A 24870-nucleotide genomic window follows, 5' to 3' on the forward strand; every position below is an offset into this window, starting at 1 on the left:
ACTGGAGAGGAGGCTACGCCGGATAGTCGAACCTCGGATTCAGGAGGAACAGTGTGGTTTTCGTCCTGGTCGTGGAACTGTGGACCAGCTCTATACTCTCGGCAGGGTCCTTGAGGGTGCATGGGAGTTTGCCCAACCAGTCTACATGTGTTTTGTGGACTTGGAGAAGGCATTCGACCGTGTCCCTCGGGAAGTCCTGTGGGGAGTGCTCAGAGAGTATAGGGTATCGGACTGTCTGATTGTGGCAGTCCGCTCCCTGTATGCTCAGTGCCAGAGCTTGGTCCGCATTGCCAGCAATAAGTCGGACACGTTTCCAGTGAGGGTTGGACTCCGCCAAGGCTGCCCTTTGTCACCGATTCTGTTCATAACTTTTATGGACAGAATTTCTAGGCGCAGTCAAGGCGTTGAGGGGGTCTGGTTTGGTGGCTGCAGGATTAGGTCTCTGCTTTTTGCAGATGATGTGGTCCTGATGGCTTCATCTGGCCAAGATCTTCAGCTCTCACTGGATCGGTTCGCAGCCGAGTGTGAAGCGACTGGGATGAGAATCAGCACCTCCAAGTCCGAGTCCATGGTTCTCGCCCGGAAAAGGGTGGAGTGCCATCTCCGGGTTGGGGAGGAGATCTTTCCCCAAGTGGAGGAGTTCAAGTACCTCGGAGTCTTGTTCACGAGTGAGGGAAGAGTGGATCGTGAGATCGACAGGCGGATCGGTGCGGCGTCTTCAGTAATGCGGACGCTGTATCAATCCGTTGTGGTGAAGAAGGAGCTGAGCCGGAAGGCAAAGCTCTCAATTTACCGGTCGATCTACGTTCCCATCCTCACCTATGGTCATGAGCTTTGGGTTATGACCAAAAGGACAAGATAACGGGTACAAGCGGCCGAAATGAGTTTCCTCCGCCGGGTGGCGGGGCTCTCCCTTAGAGATAGGGTGAGAAGCTCTGCCATCCGGGGGGAGCTCAAAGTAAAGCCGCTGCTCCTCCACATCGAGAGGAGCCAGATGAGGTGGTTCGGGCATCTGGTCAGGATGCCATCCGAACGCCTCCCTAGGGAGGTGTTTAGGGCACGTCCGACCGGTAGGAGGCCGCGGGGAAGACCCAGGACACGTTGGGAAGACTATGTCTCCCGGCTGGCCTGGGAACGCCTCGGGGTCCCACAGGAAGAGCTGGACGAAGTGGCTGGGGAGAGGGAAGTCTGGGCTTCCCTGCTTAGGCTGCTGCCCCCGCGACCCGACCTCGGATAAGCGGAAGAAGATGGATGGTTAAAATGTGATTCTGAAGTGAATAATTGTATAGACCCCGAGATACTTAGATACCGAGAGCTGAGCCAGAAGGCAAAGCTCTCGGTCTACCGAGCTATCTACATTCCTACTCTCACCTATGGTCATGAAGTGTGGGTCATGATCGAAAGAATAAGATCGCGGATACAAGCGGCCGAAATGAGTTTCCTCAGAAGGGTGGCTGGCATCTCCCTTAGAGATAGGGTGAGAAGTTCAGTCACCCGCGAGAGACTCGGAGTAGAGCCGCTGCTCCTTCGCTTGGAAAGGAACCAGCTTAGGTGGTTCGGGCATCTCGTGTGGATGCCTCACAAGCGTCTCCCTTGGGAGGTCCTCGTTGCACGTCCCACTGGGAGGAGACCCCGCGGCAGGCCAAGAACTAGATGGGGGGGATTACGTCTCCTCTCTGGCCTGGGAACGCTTCGGGATTCCCCAGGAGGAAGTTGCTAATGTTGCTCTAGAGAGGGAAGTCTGGGGGTCTCTGTTGGAGCTGTTGTCCCCGCGACCCGATTCCGGATAAGCGGTTGAAAATGGATGGATGAATTAATAATTGTATAGCCTACCCTCACTCAACGGCCTCCCAGGTAAATTGAGTTTGAGACCCCTGCTTTAGACGGACGTGTTCACAATCTAAGAAATATTAAAGCAGCACTAAGTAACTTTTCATAACATTTGGGATGATACATCGCCTCCCAACTAGTTGAATGACACCTCTGTTATGGCCTGAGGGGGTCTGTATGGCTTTCTATGGCACTAAGCAACTTTGAGGAGGGTCTCTGTAGACTCTGCCACACAAAAAACTACAAATGTGCTGACTTGCTTTACGGCATACGTCACTCCCCCTTTTCCCATTCGTTGATGCGAACGTCTACGTGCAATGACTGCTATCATTGCAGCATTATGATGTGTGTATAAGGTAAGACATTATCTGGCGTTTTGTTTCGCAATATTATGCACAGGCAACTTTTCTTACCTTCTGGTACCTGCTGATCTGTATTTGGGATCTGCATAAATCCTGAAAAATTGTGCGCTTCCGCCTTTGTAGTCCTTCTTATTTTTCTCTATCTTCTTGTTATGGGACATTCATCCTCCGCTATTGCCATTTCTAATAAAAAGTAGTGTAAAGTTCTTACTTATATCTGTCAGTAAACTCGCCATGAAAGCACTAAAACATACCGGCATAGTGAGTTTACATTATTCACTCAAGGAACTTTAGTTATTAGAGAGTTCTAGTCGGACGGGTTTTCACGGGACACATTTCCGGAAATTCTGCTGCGTTATTGATTGAAGTAAAGTCTGAATGTCATTAAAACAGTTAGCTCCATCTTTTGACACTTCTTCCACTCCCGTCCTTGCACGCTACACCGTTACAACAAAGATGACGGGGAGAAGACGCTGCCGGAGGTGAGCCACGTAAATAAGAGCGCCCACAAAACGGTGCATCCGGAAGCGACTGTCAGAAAGCGACTTGAAGATGATCTGTAAAACATAATCTATGCAACATTTTGATCAATGAACCATCATTACTGTATATTTCATACTATAAGTGGCAGTTAGTTTCATAGTTTACTTATACTCAGGAGTTACTTAAGTGTGAAATTATTAACACATTACCGTAAAATATCAAATAATATTATTCAGCTCATTCACATAAGAGACTAGACGTATAAGATTTCATGGGATTTAGCGATTAGGAGTGACAGATTGTTTGGTAAACGTATAGCATGTTCTATATGTTATAGTTATTTGAATGACTCTTACCATAATATGTTACGTTAACATACCAGGCACGTTCTCAGTTGGTTATTTATGCCTCATATAACGTACACTAATTCAGCCTATTCACTATTCTTTATTTTTAGGGCCCGCATGGCCCATTGTATAAGGACTCCCAAAGGGAGTCCTTATGCAATGGGACATAAGGACCCATTGAATTTCTAAGGTTTTATTATTATTATTATTATTCTTTCTTTCTTCTTCCGCAGCTTTGCGCTGTACTTTGACCCCCTTAACATGCTTCAAAACTCACCAAATTTGACGCACACATCAAAAAACGCGAACAAAACTCTTTAGTAAAAAAACCAAACCACAAAACTCAAAATTGCGCTCTAGCGCCCCCTAGGAAGAAAACACAGACACAACTTCCTCTAACTCCCAGTACGAATGTCGTAGAGACATGAAATAAAAACCTCTATGTAGGTCTGACTTTGACCTAGATTTCATACAATGACATCCTTCAGCAAAAATAAACAGGAAGTTGGCAATTCCCCCTTCAAGACAAAAATGTACTAAAAACAGTCACTTTTGCCTCTTTGAGCTGTAATTTGACCCTCTTAACATGCTTCAAAACTCACCAAACTGAACACACACATCAGGACTGGCATACATTGCGATCTAATTTTAAATTGCCTGTCAAATGTCTATTCTTGGTGTTGGGTTTTATCGAATAAATTTTTCCCAAAAATGCGACTTATACTCCAGTGCGACTCATATGTGTTTTTTTCCTTCTTTATTATGCATTTTCGGCCGGAGCGACTTATACTCCGAAAAATACGGTACATGTTATGTAGACCACAAGGAAGTGTTTTCAATTAAGAAAATAATAATAATAATAATATGATTCCTTTAATGCGCCCTATAATCCGATGCGCCTTATATATGAAAAAGATAAAAAATTAACCCATTCATCGGCAGTACGCCTTATAATCCGGTGCGCCCTATGGTCCAGAAATACTGTATACATGCTGAATAACACCTCTGCCTTGTTTTTATTAAATACCTAGGCCCACTATGCTACTGTATTCTAATGTTAGTCACTATGGTGGCACTTGGACAGCCAAGTGTTTTCTGGGGTGGGACTTGATGAAAAATTGGGGTAAACACACTTTTTTACTGTGTAATCTTTACAAGCACATTACACAGCATCAACATAAAGTGAAGTTTATTCAGCACTAAAGTTGTTGTTTTTTTGTTTAAAATAAGTATTTTAATTACTTCCATACGTCTTACAGTATATTTATTGGAGCAATAAATGATTGGACAATTTTAATGAGTATTTTAAGTCAAAGCATAATCATTTTGCTATATAAATGTACCCATGAGTGTTTTAACTGATTATGGGATTTTGTTCATAAACTGTTTCATCCCCAGTGAATATGGAGATGAAGGAGAGGTGCCAGTACAGTATAATCAAACGCTGTGCTGTACTGTAAATGGCGTCCAACACTTTGCGGCTGATTTACACAGTCGTGTGTGACAGACTTTGACCTCGGAGGTTTGTTGACAAAAGTATTTTAACGTCCAACATTGTGTAATACAAACATTGTAATTTAGTGCTTTTTGCAGTTCAAAACATCCTTACTCACGTTTTAGTGGCCGAGCTCGCGAGCTCTGGTTTGGGAGGTTGTCCATATAGGGAGGTGCTGCGCTATTCTTCATCTACAACAGAGAGACGTCGTGTCACTTATCTGAGGAATTTACCCTGAGCATCTCTGCTTCATAAACACTACCATGTGGAGCTCATCACTCTCAGTCTCTCAAACACACACACACACACACACACACACACACACACACACACACACACATTGCATGGGCGGGCAGCAGAACCAGACAGGAGGGATAAAACAATAGCGATACTCATCATGTAGGGTTGCCCGATACAGATGATATCAATTTGTCCGACGATAAGAGCTTTTCATACCGTGGTCATATCGTGTCTGCCAGTTTGACGACGCGATGTACAGTCCTAACTGGCGAATCTTCTTCTAAATCACTAATTCGGGGGTCAGCAACCCGCGGCTCTAGAGCCACATGAGGCTCTTTAGCGGCGCCCTGGTGGCTCCATGGAGCTTTTTCAAAAATGTATGGAAATGGAAAAAAATAGGGTGAAAAATATGTTTTTTGTTGTAGTACGGTTTCTGTAGGACAAATATGACACAAACCTTCCTAATTGTTAGAAAGCCCACTGTTCAATAGGTTTATGCTTCACTGATGAGAGTATTTGGCGGGCGCCGTTTTGTCCTACTAATTTCAGCGGCCCCTTGACCTCACCGTTGTGTGGACTGGGACTCAACAGTTTGTTTACATGCACAACTTTCTTCGACGCTGCCACAGAAAGACGTGTTTCATGCCACACTTTCTTTGTCTCATTTTGTCCACCAAACCTTTTATACTGTGCGTGAATACACAAAGGTGAGCTTTGTTGATGTTATTGACTTGTTGGAGTGCTAATCAGGCATATTTGGCTAATCGGCTAGCTGCATGTACATATTGCATCATTATGCCTCGTTTGTAGGTATATTTAATTTCCTTTACTTATGTCCTCTGTGTATTTAGTTTATTTGTCCATGTTTCATGACACATTATCTGTATGTAACATTGGCTGCCTTTCTGATAGTTGTTAGTGTGCCATGTTGTTCCAGACCACAGCAAACGTTACCCAGCTTGCCAAAGATTGTAATAAATCCATTAAAAAGACTTGGACACACACATTTAAACTAAACATCTATACTATATTCCAGGAGTTATCTCACCCTCTGAGAAGTTTTACTAATGTTTTCCAATGTTGTAAAAATGTATAGAATAAATATTATATTTCAACATTTCTGTCAACAAAGATTTGCATCAGCCTGCGACACGTAGTCATTTTGATAGTAGGCTAATATAGCTAATTAGCTACTTACATCATGTGTTGCCTTCAATACAACACTTATATAAGTATTTTATCCTGCTCAGTGGTCTTGTGGTTAGAGTGTCCACCCTGAGATCGGTAGGTCGTGAGTTCAAACCCCGGCTGAGTCATACCAAAGATTATAAAAATGGGACCTCCCTGCTTGGCACTCGGCATCAAGGGTTGGAATTGAGGGTTAAATCACCAAAAATTATGTGTGTAAAGGATATCACCACATGGACTCAGGAACACTTCAGAAAACCACTGTCAGTAACTACAGTTGGTCACTACATCTGTAAGTGCAAGTTAAAACTCTACTATACAAAGCCAAAGCCATTTATCAACAACACCCAGAAACGCCGCCGGCTTCGCTGGGCCCGAGCTCATCTAAGATGGACTGATGCAAAGTGGACAAGTGTTCTGTGGTCTGACAAGTCCACATTTCAGAATCAGAATCAGGATCAGAATCGTTTTATTGCCATTGTTTGAAAACGGGTTCACAAACTAGGAATTTTTTTTGGTGCAATCGTGCAACATAAAACACATATAACACAGATTTGGTAATAACAAATGTTTTTTGGAAACTGTGGACATAGTGTCCTCTGGACCAAAGAGGAAAATAACCATGCAGACTGTTATAGGCGCAAAGTTGAAAAGCCAGCATCTGTGATGGTATGGGGGTGTATTAGTGCTCAAGGCATGGGTAACTTACACATCTGTGAAGTCACCATTAATGCTGAAAGTACATGCAGGTTTTGGAGCAACTAGTGTTGCCATCCAAGCAACGTTATCATGGACGCCCCTGCTTATTTCAGCAAGACAATGCCAAGCTACGTGTTACAACAGCGTGGCTTCATAGTAAAAGAGTGCGGGTACTAGACTGGCCTGCCTGGAGTCCAGACCTGTCTCCCATTGAAAATGTGTGGCGCAATATGAAGCCTAAAATACCACAACAGAGACCCCCGGACTGTTGAACAACTTAAGCTGTACATCAAGCAAGAATGGGAAAGAATTCCACCTGAAAAGCTTCAAAAATTGGTCTCCTCAGTTCCCAAACCTTTACTGAGTGTTGTTAAAAGGAAAGGCCATGTAAGACAGTGGTAAAAATGCCCCTGCGCCAACTTTTTTGCAATGTGTTGCTGCCATTAAATTCTAAGTTAATGATTCATTTGCCAAAAAAAAATAAGTACCGGTATCTTGTCTTTGCAGACTATTCAATTGATGATAAGTTGAAAAGGATTAGCAAATCATTGAATTCTGTTTTTATTTACGAATTACACAACGTGCCAACTTCACTGGTTTTCATACTTGCCAACCCTCCCAGATTTTCCAGGAGACTCCCGAAATTCAGCGCCTCTCCCGAAAACCTCCCGGGACAAATTTTCTCCCGAAAATCTCCCGAAATTCAGGCGGAGGCCATGCCCCCTCCAGCTCCATGCGGACCTGAGTGACGTGTTGACAGCCTGTTCACACGTCCGCTTTCCCACAATATAAACAGCTAATGATCGAGGGCGAGTTCTTGGTTTCTTATGTGGGTTTATTGTTAGGCAGTTTCATTAACGTCCTCCAAGCGCGGTAACAACACACAACAACAGCAGTCAAGTTTTCGTCTACCGTACACCAGTTCGTCTGCCGTAAACAGCAATGTTGTGACACTTTTAAAGAGGACAATACTGCCATCCACTGTACATGCATATGTGAGCCACCCATAATGTGTCACATTTTTGTGTTGATTTATTTATTTTATTTTGTGGTTTGAATTCGTTTTTGGAGCTGTCATTACACATTTATCAGTCAGTAGGGGGCAGTAGAGCGTTTCTTCCCAATTGAATGCTATCACCTGCAGACCGGAAGTGTCTTGTCATTCTGATGAGCGTGACCAGTCTGTGAACAATTGAAACGTCCTGTGTGATTTTTCCTCCTGTATAACAGGTTAGTTTTGGTGAATCAACTCACTGAATAATATCCATGTGATCTTTATAAGTTTAAGTACACATTCTGATGGTGGAGCCTAACTCTAAAGTGTTTGTGAGTTGTAGTTTTTATTTGTGAATGAATCCAGTGCACAGCTGCAGTAATCAATACAAAAAGGCGACGTGAGTGCGCAATGTTTATATAGGAACTTCTGATCCTAATTCAGACTCCCAAATTAGAGCTTCCGTTTTCTTATTGATTTTATAATGTATATTTGTATAATGTGTGTGTTCTGAAATAGTGACAGAGAATAGAACAAGGATGGACAATTAAACCCTTAACTCAACAATGAGTAGATGAGCGTTATGTGTGTGTATATGTGTAAATAAATGAACACTGAAATTCAAGTATTTATTTTATTTATTTATATATATATATATATATATATATATATATATATATATATATATATATATATATATATATGTAATAAAATATATATATATAGCTAGAATTAACTGAAAGTCAAGTATTTCTTATATATATATATCTTAACCACGCCCCCAACCACGCCCCCGCCCCGCCCCAGACCACGCCCCCACCCCACCCCCCACCTCCCGAAATCGGAGGTCTCAAGGTTGGCAAGTATGGTGGTTTTGTACATTGTGATTATACTGTTATCGCAAGAGGCTTCAATATGTAACGTCGATTTTAGGGCATCATGCTATTCCTCCTGAACACACGCAAATTGCACCTGGAAGTTCCCTAAACGCGTTCCCATCGCTCACATAGCTTGCCCTCTTAATGTTTTCAACGGCAGACAGGTGGTCTTCATTAATGCTACTCTTGAAAAATGAGACGAGACAAAGAACAAACACGCGTCACCGTGTCGTTCATGTTGACGTGCCCCAGAGTCACAGTGAGAGAGATTATTATTACACGTGCAGACATTCTTTACGGACTTATCATGATTTATCTTTACTTAGGTTTCACTTTGAAATCAATGATTTTGCTAAATTGTGTTTCAAAACACACATATGTGTCAAGCTTTTTTTTTTTTCCACTCTTTTTCAATTAAATTCCCACCGCCTGTGTCTGACTGATCTCAGTGACGGGGCAAATGCCAGAGAGGGGCGACAGAGATAAGAATGGAACCTGGAGAATGCAAGTAAATCATTCCGTAACCCAGCAGGCAGACTCTCACATTCAGACGCTACCATACCCCTGCTAATTAATGGATGGATTTCATTAACCCTTCCAAATGATGCCCAAATTGAACACGACATGCTTTCAACATGCTACTAACTGACATTTAGTGTGATCAGGCTATGCTTTTTCAGGGGAAAATATTTCAAGAATTCTATGCTCAAAACGCCACAATGTTTGCTAAAATTCCATAAAGTCCTTGATATGGTTAGTCATCATGGTTATGCTTAATTCATGAAACATCCCACCATTCCTTATACATATAAAAAAACAAAGTTACTCATTTTCTACACCTCCCTGCATACAAATGACTGGACTGGAAGAACAGTAGGGAGGGTGTAAGAAAAGAAATACAAAGTAAACGTTGACTGTTTAAAAGATATGACAGCTGTGTGAATGTTTTTTGAAACAATCTGTGTACCATTTGTCAGACTAATGTGGCGGTGAGTGTTTATGTCCCCTAAGAGCGTACAGTGTGTGAACATGTGAATTATAGACCGTGTGTGTGTGTGTCTGTGTGTGTGTGTTCTGGCAATGCTTACTTAATGGGGACATCGCTCTGTGTACACCAGACCTGGGCAATCTACGGCCCGCGTGAGGCCAATCATAAATGACAAAATACATTTAAAAAGGTATCTGTGTCGAGTGTGCAATACAACGGTGCTGCTTTTGTTTTGAAAAGCGTTATTTGTATTACTTTTGTGTAGACTATGCTCGTGCGCGATTGTGAGTGAATGTGAACAGCGGCAATCACAAATAACAAAATACATTTTAAAAAACATCCATGTCGTGCGTGCAATACAACTGTGCTGCTTTTATTTTGAAAAGTGTTATTTATGGGCGTATGTCCGTGTGTAAGCTGTGAGTGAAGGCGCACAGCGACAAGTGATGCACGGTTTACCCCCGAGACGCTTAAAAGAGAAAAGTTGATGACGAATGCCGTGTTTTCAACAAGACATGGACTGCCAAGTATTTCTTTGCAGAAATTAAAGGTAAAGCCGTGTGCTTAATTTGTGGTACACAGTGTTTAAAGAATATAATTTGAATCGCCACTACACAACGAAGCACCAGGAAAAATACCATAATCTGTCTGATGCAGCGCGCGCAAGTGAGGCTGATGCCTTGATGGTAAAACTGCAAACCCAACAAGGACTTTTTGCCAAATTTCACACCCCCAGAGATGCAGCTGTCAGGACAAGTTTCGTCATTTCTCACAAAATCGCCAGAAAAATTAAGGCGTTTTCTGACGGAGAGTTTATTAAGGAGTCCTTATTGGACTCTGTTGCGCTGATATTCCCGGAGAAGAGGGGCGCATTTGAGAACGTGTCACTCTCCCGACGCACTGTAACGAGGCGGGTTGAGACCATCGCTGGAAACTTGGAGCTTCAGCTGAAGAACAGAACGGCCGACTTTGATTGTGATGAGTGCTGCGATGTACGTGACACCGCCCAGCTGCTCATCTTCTTACGTGGGATAACTGCGGACTTTCAAATCACGGAGGAGCTGGCAGCCATGCAGTCAATTAAAGAGACAACCACAGGTAATGACTTGTTCACATAGGTAAATGCGTGTTTGGACATGTTAGGACTGAAATGGGACAAGCTGGCAGGTGTGACAACAGATGGTTGTCCAAATCTGACAGGGAAAAATGTTGGACTTTTAAAGAGGATTCAGGATAAAGTGACAGAAATGGACATTTTTGCATCGTATTATACATCAGGAAGTGTTGTGTAAGACAGTGTTAAAAATAAAACCATCAAAAGCAATCTGCTTTTTTATAAAGTTAAGTTAATATTGAAATATTGTCGGTGTGGCCCTCCAGCAGTGCTCGGGTTGCTCATGTGGCCCCCGGTAAAAATTAATTGCCCACCCCTCTGACGGTATGGGGGACAAAAAAACAGGTCCCCTAAAGGGAAACCTTTTTAAATGATAGTCAGATCCATTCTGAAGATGCCTAAGTGATTTCTAAGCTTCGGCCCATAAAACATGTTTACCGGTTAGTTTGAGTTTTCAGTAATGTCACAGAAGATGCAGGATTTGCTTTCACATTTAAGTGGTTAAACTTCCTATAAGAGGACAGCTGTGGTGCTGTATATTTAATTTGAACCTTTTTATTTTTTAAATGGTCCTCAGTAGTCACGTACAAATTTGTGTGAATTATGCAAAATTATTAAAATTTGGTCCCCATGAACCATATTAACTCTTTTTCCCCAGGGTCCCCAGTAAGAATGATCAGCACATTACTTCATCAATCCAGAGATTTAAAGACGTGTATGTGCTAACTAGGCAGTGGCCATTTTACCAAAAAATTTTTTATGCCTCCACAACCCGTAGAAAGGGTGGTCCCCACAAGTGATGATCAAAAACTTGGTCCCCATTCCAAATGATAACCAGTATATGTGTGTGTGTGTGTGTGTGTGTTTGGGTGTAATGCAACACCACGGTCTTACGGGGAGGAGTGTGTCTGACCCCATCTGGACATACCGACTCTGCAGGCGTAGCTGCTAATAGAACACGGATCCAGATGAATAGTCAGAGGTTATGTTGACATTGCCATTGGTCGGTCTGTTTGGTTTATACAAATACGATCATGCTTTTGTTTTGTTTTGTTTTGTTTTTTTACATAGAACTTAATGGCTGGGGAGTTTTAGGGTACAAAAAAAATGCATTCTGTGGCACATCATCCTCAGGGATCACTCTTAGAGCCACTATGTTTCTAGAACAGGGTCTTTAATGACCCCCAAACTGATGGATGGATAGAGAGAGGACACCCTACTTCAGGGGTGTCCAAATTTGTGGTCTGCAGTTCGAGTAAGTATATGGTCGATATAGAATCAAACCAAGCAAGCTAGCAATTGCCGCGTTAGTTATCAGCTAGTGATTAGTGCACCAGTAGCCAGCTTGTGATTAGTGCACTAGTTGCCAGATAGCTGGCAATTAGAGGGCTAGCTATTAGTGACACAATACTGCGATTATTTAGATATCGTTAATAATGCAAAACGAGATACCTTTCGGACGAGTGTAATGTAAAATAAAATCATAATTTCATACAAGAAATATAGGTTTGGGGGTCTTTGGCCTGGAAAACGCTGACGACTCCAAAATACTGAAGCAGAATCAGTTGATAACGCCAGCCAGGGATGTTAAAAATAATATCTAAGGTGGAGAAAAAAATGAAAAACTGGATATACTGTAGAAGTCCACTCTCCGAAGTAAATTCTGTACTTTATTATTACATCACTTCATAAAACCGCAGCATTGCATATTGTATTGTTTCTCATACAATATTTCTTAACTAGAAGTTTTTATTTTCTAAAATGATATCACATGTTAAAATTGGGCTATTTTGAGGGGGAAGGGGAATTGATGTTCATACTAGGGATGTTCGATAATATCGGACTGCTGATATTATTCGCCGATAAATGCTTTAAAATGTGATATCGGAAATTATCTGTATCGGTTTCAAAATTATCGGTATCGGTTTTAAAAAGTAAAATTTATGACTTTTTAACACGCCGCTATGTACACGGACGTAGGGAGAAGTACAGAGCGCCAATAAACCTTTAAGGCACTGCCTTTGCGGCCCAGTCACATAATATCTACGGCTTTTTACACACACAAGTGAATGCAAGGCATACTTGGTCCAACAGCCATACAGGTCACACTGAGGGTGGCCGTATAAACAACTTTAACACTGTTACAATTATGCACCACACTGTGAACCCACACCAAACAAGAATGACAAACACATTTCGGGAGAACATCCACACCGTAACACAACATAAACGCAACAGAACAAATAGCCAGAATCCCTTGCAGCAATAACTCTTCCAGGACGCTACAATATACACCCCCGCTACCCCCCGCCCCCCTCAACCTCCTCATGCTCTCTCAGGGAGCACTTTTTTCCAAAACTTGAGTTGAAGTTGTTCTCTTATTTTGGAAAACCTTGTGACATTGTTTAATGCTTCCAGCGGGGAATCACAACAAAATTAGGCATAATAATGTGTTAATTCCACGACTGCATATATCGATATCGGTTGATATCGGAATCGGTAATTAAGAGTTGGGCAATATCGGAATGTCGGATATCAGCAAAAAAAACATTATCGGACATCTCTAGTTCATACATTTCAATGGGTGACGTTGATTTGAGATAGTGTGTTGAGTGTTTTGAGTTAAGAGCTACGTCACCAAACCAGTTAAGCTTGTAAGTTGAGGTACTTCTGTAATGTAAAATGTACACTTTGACAGTTCTCTTGGATTGGAACATCACCAGGGATGGGTACCGTTCACATTTGAACTGACACGGTACCAATTCTCAGTACCTCAGCGTCTATACCGATACTAGACGGTACCAATTTTCGGTACTTTTGTGTGTGCTAATAAATGTTAATTTAAATTTAAATTTAATTTTTAATGGAACATTTAAGAATGAGACTTGTCCAGGGTGTACCCTGCCTTCCGCCCAAGTGCGGTTGGGAAAGGCTCCAGCCCCCCGCGACCCGGAGAGGGACAAGCGGTAGAAAATGGATGGATGGATAACTGATCTGTCCAGTTGTTATATCTTGTTTTCTTATGTCATTTGAGTCTCATTTGAAATGCAGTTGCACATCCAAGACACTAGATGGCACTAATGTATAGGTAATTTATTGTATGTTGTCTTAGTACGAACTAGCTTTTTACAGGAAGTTGAATGTGTTATGTCGCGCCCTACAAAGTGTTTATACTGTAGGTATTGTACTCATTACACACCAGCTGTTTGATTGTAACATTCCTCTTAGTTGTAGTTTTCATTGCCAAATTTGGAGGTGTTGAAATCGCCATGTAAAATGGCTAATGCTAATAGTAGCCTCTCTATGGCAAATCCAATGCAAATTAGCATCAAGCTAGCGCGTTATGGAAGAGTGGAGCCTTACTTTGCGCTCAAGAGTTTTCTACCAAGCATACTGGCCATCATTCATTCAGATGTGAATGAATGATGGGTTCTACATGTAAAGCGACTTTGGGTACTTAAGGCGAGCTACTTTTCAATTGATCAAGTCGTGGGGATCTACCTCATTCATATATATAATTTATATTTACTTATTTATGAAATATATGTTTTTGTTAACAAGTTAAAGGTGTTTAATGATAATGCAAGCATGTTTAACACATATAGTTAATATTGTTAATACATTAAAGGTGTTTAATGATAATACAAGTATGTTTAATACATATAGTTAATATTGTTAACAAATTAAAGGTGTTTAAAGATAATGCAAGCATGTTTAACACATATAGTTAATATTGTTAACAACTTAAAGGTGGTTACAAATAATACAAGCATGTTTAACACAAATAGTTAATATTGTTAACAACTTAAAGGTGGTTAAAGATAAAACAAGCATGTTTAACACATATAGTTAATATTGTTAACTTAAAGGTGGTTAAAGATAATACAAGCATGTTTAACACATATAGTTAATATTGTTAACAACTTAAAGGTGGTTAAAGATAATACAAGCATGTTTAACACATATAGTTAATATTGTTAACAACTTAAAGGTGGTTAAAGATAATACAAGCATGTTTAACACATATAGATTCCTTTCTTTCATGAAGACAATAATATAAGTTGGTGTATTACCTGATTCTGATGACTTGCATTGATAGGAATCAGACAGTAGTGATGATAACGTCCGCATTTTCGAATGGAGGAGAAAAAAAGTCCTCCTTCCTGTCCAATACCACATGAAAGTGGTTGGTTTTTGGCATCTTATTTGTCCAGCTTCCGTACTCCTTTGTATACACTTTACAAGAAATACATTGTCGGCAAACTCCGTAGCTTGCTAGCTTGTGCACGCCAGCTTTCTGAGACTCTTATTTTGGTAGCGCAGGCAGGATGAAGCAGAGCTTTTATTGTGCAACTGTGCAGTCGGTCTTTGGAGTTTTGACGACAGGTACGGCGCCAGAGTCTGTTGAAATAAAGTGTTTCTCGCCTTCCAGTCGGTAATTTTAATGAGCTGGCAGCAGCCAGCGTCATCTCAGAAGACCCTCGGGTGCCGTGAATGTCAATCAAGTGACGAAAGTGACGTCATAGTAAAGATTTATGATCGCTCATTTTTAGGACTATTTTTTTAATGCCTGGCTGGTGATCGACTGACACACCCTCCGAGATCGACCGGTAGATCGCGATCGACGTAATGAGCACCCCTGCTATATTGCTAAGCTTAAATAAACCAATGTAATGTGCAACTGGTATTTTACTGTATTTGGTCATGTTATTGTTTGCTTTGAAAAAAAAAGGGGCATCAGTAGTGATTGTTTATATTCTTGTACATCGCGGAATAAAAGATGTGGGTGATTAAGTCAACAAATGTTGTACTGTTGCTGTGGTCTACTGAGCATCATCTCATTAACAATGCATCTGGAAAGCATATAACCATTAAGAACATTGAGGCAGCTCCGCCCTCACAGACTTTGTCTAGCTTGCATTGTTTTTTAAGTGTGCAGCTGCTGACGTGTGGCTTTAACACCGTGCTGTGGTATTTTTAAGCCAAATCAAAAGCAAATCAACGACAGTGTACGGTTTCAATGTTTAGTAGTAGATTAGTTTGCTGCAAATGGTGTGATGTTCATTGCAATACTGGCTTAGGTGTATTGTAGTTGCACATTCCAGTGTCACAGCTCCATCTGTTTGTCGGAAGAATGGAGAGGCCCTCCGTCGACCCCTGAGAGGTTTAAAGTATGCCGGCCTCCCGCAGTCTCCCGGCAAACACTGAGCACTCCGCACCGCTTTGGCAGGCCGCTTTCCATTCAGCCTGGGCCTCTTGAGGAGGTGAACTAGTTGGACCGCGGCCAAGCAAATGGCTGAAAGTAGCAGCGATGAGCCATCAGGAAACAAGTTTTTAATCGCCGGCTATCTCCGTTTTCAGCCTTTCAGCCGCAGGTAAAGCAGACCACCTTTATTGCACTATTTCCCTTTATGTTTGCGGCTGACTCATGTTTTTCCCGCCCACGTTTTCTCTCTTTATTGCTTAGAAGCCTCCAGTGAGACTCATCGGCCGCCATGTTGTTCTTCTGCAGGCAGTGCCTCTGATTTACCGATTGATTTTTTTTTTTTTTTAGCTCTAATGGCCCCTCCCCCACTGCACACATCCAGTGGTCTGCTGCTTAAAGACTCATCCTGTCCACTGAAATCTTGCTAATATACAGAAGCAACATAGACTAAGAACATAACTGAAAAGCGAATGCAAAATATTATAGCCTCAGTCACGTACTGATTTGCATTTTTGCCAAAGAATATATTCCGGCTGGGAGTGCAAGTGACTTATTACTTTACCTCCTTGACTGATCTTCAGACGACGCAGACGTTTTGAGTTTTCATTTGAACTCATATATCTATAAATAGCGTTTAAAAAAAAAGATATTTTCAATCGACATATAAATTGCAGGCAAGTAGTAAAAATAAAATGTGTTTCGCTTTCACATTTCATGAAGTCCCTTGCTAATCATCTCAACATAATTGAATGCTAAATGATGTCCATTTAATCTGGCACAGACATTTTCAATTAGCATAACAGGCGGCTGTACACATGATGTGTATGTAATTGTGTCGTTAGAAAAATCGTTACACTGAACGTGGCAGCTTGGCACGACAAACAGCACATTTTAGTCGTCTAATGTTCAGTTAATAAAGAAATAGGCGTCCGAGCACACCTCTTATCATAACCATGCCTTTTTGGCTATAAATTACACATTAAGCCGGTCCTTTTTAAATAGTGGGGCGGGGCTCGGAGACCCTAGGGAACATGCTTTTATCAGTAACATGTAGGGATGTCCGATAATAGCTTTTTTGCCGATATCCAATATTCCGATATTGTCCAACTCTTAATTACCGATACCGATATATACAGTCGTGGAATTAACTCATTATTATGCCTAATTCGGACAACCAGGTATGGTGAAGATAAGGTCCTTTTTAAAAAAATTAATTAAATAAAGTAAGATAAATAAATTAAAAACATTTTCTTGAATAAAAAAGAAAGTAAAACAATATAAAAACAGTTACATAGAAACTAGTAACTAATAAAAATTAGTAAAATTAACTGTTAAAGGTTAGTACTATTAGTGGACCAGCAGCACGCACAATCATGTGTGCTTACGGACTGTATCCCTTGCAGTCTGTATTGATATATATTGATATATAATGTAGGAACCAGAATATTAATAACAGAAAGAAACAACCCTTTTGTGTGAATGAGTGTAAATGGGGGAGGGGTTTGTTTTGGGTTGGTGCACTAATTGTAAGTGTATCTTGTGTTTTTATGTTGATTTAATAAAAAAATAAAAAAAATAAAAAAATAAAACGATACCGATGACAATAAAACCGATACCGATAATTTCCGATATTACATTTTAAAGCATTTACCGGACATCTCTAGTAACATGCTTTGAAAAATTGTGCACTACAAAACATGCTCATTGTAGGCATTAATCCTAACTTCCTCATTTTTATTTATTAAAAAAAAATGTTTTAAAAATGTTTTTTTTCTGTAGGTTAAAGCATACTTGCCAATCCTCCCGAATTTTCCGAGAGACTCCCGAAATTCAGCGCCTCTCCCAAAAACCTCCCGGGACAAATATTCTCCCGAAAATCTCCCGATTTTCAGCCGGAGCTGGAAGCCACGCCCCCTCCAGCTCCATGCGGACCTGACTGAGGACAGCCTTTTTTCATGACGGGAGGACAACAGGGTGACAAGAACTAAATCATTCAGACTAGAGATAAATTGTATTATGTTTATCTTACCTAAAAATAAATATATTTATTAATTTAAAAAAATAAATAAATACATTTTTACTATATTTTGCTAAAAACATCAAAATTAATTGTATTTTTGTTTGTATTTTTTCCTGACTCCTTATTACATCCAGCCATAGAATTATACATTAAAATAAACATATTTGAAATAATTGATTTTAAATCATCATAATAATTAATTTAAAATGACCATATTTGATTATTAAAATAATTGCTTGTTTATCAACAACTTTAGCATTTTATTCATTACAATTTGAAACTATCAGAAGCCAAGTTATGTTATTGTCCTTAATATTTATTTATGCAAGTTTGAAGTATCAATTATCTAAACACAGTTTTGTTTGCATATTTTCAGGATGTAGATATCTATATATCTATATCTATATATAGATATAGATATATATAGATATATATATATATATGTATGAAATACTTGACTTGGTAAATTCTAGCTGTCAATATACTCCTCTCCTCTTAACCACGCCCCCAATCACGCCCCGTCCCACCCCCGACCACGCCCCCACCCCCCACCTCCCGAAATCGGAGGTCTCAAAGTTGGCAAGTATGGGTTAAAGCGTTTTTATTTATTGTGAGGTAATGTTGCGGATCAATTAGAATTTACTATTGGAGTTTATTTCATTTTATTTTTCAGTATCAAATGGTTCAAGTCAATCAATTGTAACACTTTCAATCTTTTCTGTTACAGACTGAAAACCAATGTTAAAAAGGATAGAATGTTAGGCCAGAGGTGTACTTATAACAATGTTATAGACAAATGATACTATTTATTAGACATTGCCGATGTTTTTTTCAGGGCCGATACGACTAGACTGGCCTGCCTGTAGTCCAGACCTGTCTACCATTGAAAATGTGTGGCACAATTTGAAGCGTAAAATACACAAGCCTAACACCCTCTCCCCACCACATCCCACCTCCCCGGATTTTAAATAATCAAATGTATATACTATATAAACTATATACTAACCTAAATACTAGATACTAAATAAAAAAGATCAATAGCAATTTAAAAAAAAATAAGCCGATATCGATATGTCAAAAGGCCATATATTGATACCGATAATCGGTTGTTCGTTACTATTTATAATGGCGGTGGAGAGTGGGGTTCAAAATGTTTTCTTCTTCCTAAGGGGGGCGTAACAAAAAACAAAAAACACTGCATTAAGGTTTTAGACTATGCCCATTATCTTATACTATATTCAAATGTTAATGTTTGATTAGATAATAGATTTGTTCCAATGTTTGTTATTAGACTTTGGTTACATATGTCAAATAATGGTACTGGAGCACTTCTCTTTTTAATGCATATTGTAGATTATAATACGTAAACTAAATAACTGGTTCAGTTTTTTGCTGACTTACAATAACACACATCTCTGTTACTTGTAGGAAATGACACCTTGACATATGAAACAAATGATTTATTCTGCATGAATGGTGTATGCATAAAAAGAACTTGGCAGCTGCAGATTAAAAAAAGGTTGAAAAGGGAGTAACAGCACTAATTTAGGGGGTGTGGAGTATGGCAAGTTTAGAATACATTTGAATAAAAAGTGGAAAACAATCATGAATTTAATCTCTAGTGTCCCGTGTTTATGACAATGTTGTCAGGATCACATTCCACTGTGCACACCTAATGTGTACCTAAACTAATGGCCAGTGAGTGTGCTATGAGCTGGATGCTAGAGTGCCATCTACTGTTGAAAAGGAGGACTGTGATGCATCTCGACATTCATGTTGCTTGTATTTATTTATGAGGACATTTAAAAGACTTGGCCCATAGAGAGACAGAGTAGCAAATCACAGCAGTTTTGTCTACAGCATATTGACATGCTTTTAGGTCGAAACTCATAAAAAATGTGAGAATATTTGCTAAAACTAGGAGGGAGATTGAAAAAGAATGTGCCGTTACTATTTTGAAAAAAAAAGTCCACTTTGTGCACAGTTCAGTGCAGCTGGAAAGTCATGATGTGTAGTACTGCTAGCATTTAAATAATATTTATTGTCCATCTCAGTGGGTCCTTCATGATTATGTCCTGTTTAGGTTGTCTACTTGTCTTGTTGGGTTTAAGTGCAGATGTTGAATCTCAGACAAATGCTACATCTCCTCAGAGTTTCTGTAGTTCCCAACGAGTACCTCATAGCTGTAAAGTTGCAGAGGTCTGTGACATGGCATTGTAGATGAAAGTGTTGTTGAAGGGCACAAACTGGTGGCTGATGATCTTGATGGCTTCTTGCGCAGCTGATCCTGAAGGCAATGAGTACAGGGTAAACACACATTTACTTAACAAGTGAATACGTTCTGTGAATGTCAAACTTTTAGTATTACCTCCCATAAACGCAGCAACTGTATGCGGCTCTGCTGCACCATACCGACAGCTACGAGTAAAAATCTGTTATTTTAAAGCCTAAAATAAACATGACAATGAATGTCACTCGCCAATAAAGAATATGTAACAGTAACTTACAACTCATGCACATAATCATCCTTAATGTTCACGTTGAGGTTGTACTCCTGCAGCAGGCTGGTGACGCACAGTTTCAGCTTGCAGATGTCCTCCTCGACTTGGTAGTTATACACTCCTGGAAAACATGACACATAAAACTGATACCATGTCTACGGTTCTACAACACAGGATTAAGTGGGTGTTATTTTTTTCCCAAGTTGATCATGATGATGGAAAGTACCAGGGTAGCGGGAATGGTGCTGGTAGAAGCGGTCGACAGCTCGAAGCATGAGGTAGAAGACCATCTCACTATCAGGATTGTCCATGCATGAGGCTGGGGACATTGAATGACAGTTACAGTCTAATAAATAACCAATAGAAATCAAACATTAAGCAAAAATAGAAGAACACCAGGGTCAAAACCTGAGATTTACATAACTGAGGCATTCCTCATGGCACAATGTGGCGCCCAAAACAATTTAGTTGAAAATCCCTACATTGTCTTAATCCCTTAAGAAGAACAGTACCGGTACTCTTGATAAAACTGTTGTAATTTGTAAACACCGTAAAATAGCACTTAAGTACAGCGGTGGCACGACTGTTTTCATCATGCAGCTGATGTGAAGACATGGAGGAACCCGCAAATAGAATACTAGTACAGCTAGTTGAAAGACACTTGGATATTCAAGGCTTCTTTCAAGCTAATATGGCCATAACGCAGCTCGAGAAAAGGTAATTGCTAGAGATGTCCGATTTTTTGCCGATATCCGATATTGTCCAACTCTTAATTACCGATTCCGATCTTACTCAAATTTCTTTCCATTGGACATGCTTATATGGGTCAATTCCACCAATTTTACTTAATTTTTTACTTAGCGAGCCTTTGGAATAGGGTACATATCGTCTCATTACGGTCCCTTGATTTTTTTCTATTTTGTATGATCCCTTTTAATCCAGTTTGTTGCTTGCTCACATTAACGCGGCTCGAGTACAGCCATGTAAACAAAACCTTTGGCCAATAAAAAATTATTTTATGCCTATACCATAAAAAAAAAGTCTACTTTAAACAAAGAACAGTACCAAATCATATTGTATTGAATCAAATCAGATCAAATTATACCAAATCAAATCGGATCCTTAAGTTTAAAATGTTCTGTTTCTGAATTATATCATTCTCCATGTATCTAGATACACAGCACAAAAATCATGCTTTATAGTAAGAGACAATGCACGACAACTGGTTAAAATGTATTATGTACAGACAATAGATACCAAACATGAGTTCCATCTCCCACTTACTTATTTCATCTCTGTTAACCGAGTCCACACTGTACTCTGCTGCCAGAGATCGGCAGTGCACCACCCGAAGGAAGGACGCATTCTTGCCTAGACAACAACATACATAAGTCAGGAAATCATCAAATTACACCAAAAACAACCAATCACTGTATTGCGCAAAATACAATGTGGAAGTTTGTCCAACTTGGATAATAGTTTTAGTAGACTAAAAGGACTAGAACCAACAGAAAGTACTGTTAAAATTCCAATTTAATGTAAAAAGTTGCTTACAGAAGAGTTTGATGTTTTTGTCAGTGATGCTTTCAGGAGCCTGGTGGGTAAAAATTAAAGGTCATTCAGCTGAAGTTTTAATAAAATTTGCATCATTAATTTCTCCATTCATTCATTTACATTCCAGTTATCCTCCGCCTTCCCGGGATCACCAATCAACCACAGGAAAGACAACCATTCACACTCATCAAAAACGATGGTAGTCTTCAAAGACTCCAATTACCCCAACACATGTTATTGGACAGTGGGAGGAAGCTGAACCGTACAATAGAATCACCCACTGGCAACAGGGTCACACTGCCGCCACATATATGTTCTGAATGGCTGTCACCAGAAGCATGTGCTGTATAATTAGTGTTTTTTTTATAGTAACAGGTCTAATTACAATAATTAACTGTGGCATTTTAGTATTAAATCCACAGCACAAAAATTGTCCACCCTCCTGGGAACCTTTTCAAAGCGTACTATAAAAATATATCTTGTATCTTTAGAAATAGTCGTAAACCTTCATTGATGCATTGTTTCAAAGTATACCTTTCCAACAGACTGCACCAGACTATCAACGTATCCGGCAACAGAAGCTGCATCCTGCAGGGCCTTTTCCCGGTAACTGTGGGGAAATGATTAACATTAAGTACAGCAAATGTAAATAAACATGTAAATACACAGAATACAGTTTTTTGCTGTTAGGTTTTGGAAACAAAATGTGATGCTAAGTGTATTTAATGCTATGCAGTTAAGTTTCCCTGCCTGTAGGGGGCCCTAAATGCAAAAAAATGGAATTTGTCATCCCTTGCATACTTCAAATATTGCAGCTTCACTACATCACAGATTTATTTAAGGTATAATTTTCATATTGTATAAGCCGCAATTGTTAAATAAATTCTTAATGTGTTGCAGTGCATTGGTTGTCTTATTTTCTATTGTTGTGTTATGGCGATGAATAAAGATATTCACCAAATGGGACTTCCATATCCGGGTTCAGGGAGAACAATGCTAACAACAACACGGTTGGCTGATCTTGGGGCTATCTTCAAATCCAGTTGATCAACTTTTGGCAGAACAACCATTTTCTGCAATTATTATTCAGCACCGGCCTCATCAAAAAGACGATCTCTTCAGCTCCTGCCTCATCAATAACACATCTCTACATCGGTGGGCCTTTGGCGTGAGCGATGCCAAGAGACGAGACACAAGATGCACCAGTACCGGCACACCACTTAATGCTAACAAGACTGCTATCAGCAGCTGAACACTGTTGACGCACTTCATCTTCGACATCATCAGCCCCACAGGACGATGGTGAGTCATTGGGGTGAGCGAGGTGGAATGACAATGCGGGGCACGGAATACTAAAAACACGACGAATGAATCTACTGCCAAATTGACCAGTTTTTTTGCCCGTGGTTTTTCTATTTTTTTATTTTTTTATTTATTTTTGTCCTGTCCAGCTTCTCAGGCAAATCATATAGTTGATGTAGATGCCCATGTCGGCTGTTCAGATTTACTTTACAAAAGAGAAGTGTAGGATACTTCTCTTGTTGCCTTATTTGTATTTGACTTTATTAAATGTATTTATATTATCATTTAGTGCAGCCGGGCCGGAGCAGGAGGGGATAGAAAGAGAAAAAAAAAGAAGACAGAGGGGGAAATTGTGGGGACAAGAGGGGGATTAGACAGAGAGACAAAAACAACAACAGCAAACAACAACAACAACAACAATAGAGCAACATCAGCAAATATGACATGTACAAATATGATGGTCAAAGTAATAGCAAATAAGCAGTTAGCGAAAAATAAAAAATAATACAGAAATGACAATGAGCATTATTACACTACAAATGGATCAATACAAATACCAATAGAAATAGCGCTATTGATAATGAACAATACCAATAATTTACCTTTATTATCAACAATACAGTTGTTTAAATGCAACAATACATATACGTAATGATAACTTGATATACGAAAGAATGCAGAAAAATGGAGGGGGAGAAAGAGAAGCAACCTACATTAACCTTGTAGATTGTTATAGTCACAATAGGTTAAGCTTTGTCAGTGTGCCATGTGTTACACCCAGTTTACCCTAGGGCAACAACGTTAATATATGTTTGATGAAACGTGATTATGTGCATGAGTGTAAGTATGCATATGTACTTGTATATGTACAGAATGTGTATATGTGTTTGTACAATGAATGTATATGTACAGAATGTGTATATGTGTTTGTACAGTGAATGTATATGTACAGTATGTGTATGTGTATGTTTGTATATTGAATGTGCGTGTGGATGTACGAACATTAGGTAGGTAAATATGTACTGTATTTGTGTATGTATGTGGGAGCGTAGGTACCTATGTACGTATGTGAGCATATGTGAATTTGCATGTACAATACATTCGACTCCCAGAGTGCGTGGGAGCCAGAGCACGGCCCCATCACCCCCGAGAGCCCAACCCACAAACAGGAGGCGTGGTGCCCAGGGAACCAGGGACCACCGCCCCCACGCAGCCAAGCCGGCCAGCGACAGGAACCCCAGAGCCCGACCCACCGTACCGCCCACAAGGGCCAGCAGCAGGCCGCAGACAGACGCACCCGGCAGAGGACAGGGCACGAGAAAAGCAGGGGACAGCCAGACCCCAAGCCAGCGAGAGACCACACCCCACACGGGCAGAAAGGCGAGACGCCCCGCCCGAGGGACCCAGAGACTCCCCGCAACCGGACGGGAAGACCGCCCCCGCCCCACCGGCAACCGGGCCCCCACGAGCCCACCCCCCACCCCCGGAGAGCGCGGCGAGGCCAGCCCCCGGCCACCCCACCCAAACCGGCCGCCGCAGGACCACCCAGGCACAGGGCCACGGGAACCACCCACCCCACCCGCAGGGACCCCAACGATGGAGATGGAACAACCAGCAACCGCCCCGCCGAGCCCCCCCCCTGAGGGAGGGGAAAATTAAAAAAAATAAT

General features: G+C 40.6%; 1 protein-coding gene across 2 annotated transcripts in view; it reads right to left on the bottom strand.

The window, feature by feature from the left end:
* Nucleotides 1-24870, bottom strand: part of nae1 (nedd8 activating enzyme E1 subunit 1) — a 115757-nt gene that overhangs the window by 78916 nt on the left and 11971 nt on the right. Inside the window, exons 14-21 of one of the 2 annotated variants that reach the window (XR_009816789.2) lie at nucleotides 22434-22509; nucleotides 21900-21939; nucleotides 21630-21716; nucleotides 20572-20664; nucleotides 20352-20466; nucleotides 20213-20262; nucleotides 20021-20131; nucleotides 4636-4708 (exon numbers count right to left, since the gene is read on the bottom strand). Coding sequence is in view for 1 of the 2 variants with exons in the window: in XM_061974754.1 (XP_061830738.1) it covers nucleotides 20022-20131; nucleotides 20213-20262; nucleotides 20352-20466; nucleotides 20572-20664; nucleotides 21630-21716; nucleotides 21900-21939; nucleotides 22434-22509 (571 nt within the window). In the remaining variant the exon portion in view is untranslated. Of the gene's footprint in view, nucleotides 1-4635; nucleotides 4709-19977; nucleotides 20132-20212; nucleotides 20263-20351; nucleotides 20467-20571; nucleotides 20665-21629; nucleotides 21717-21899; nucleotides 21940-22433; nucleotides 22510-24870 lie in introns of those variants that run through there. The other variant, XM_061974754.1, reaches the window with a different exon arrangement.

The sequence above is a fragment of the Nerophis lumbriciformis genome, linkage group LG15, assembly GCF_033978685.3.
Source record: "Nerophis lumbriciformis linkage group LG15, RoL_Nlum_v2.1, whole genome shotgun sequence".
NCBI classification, from domain to species: domain Eukaryota; kingdom Metazoa; phylum Chordata; class Actinopteri; order Syngnathiformes; family Syngnathidae; genus Nerophis; species Nerophis lumbriciformis.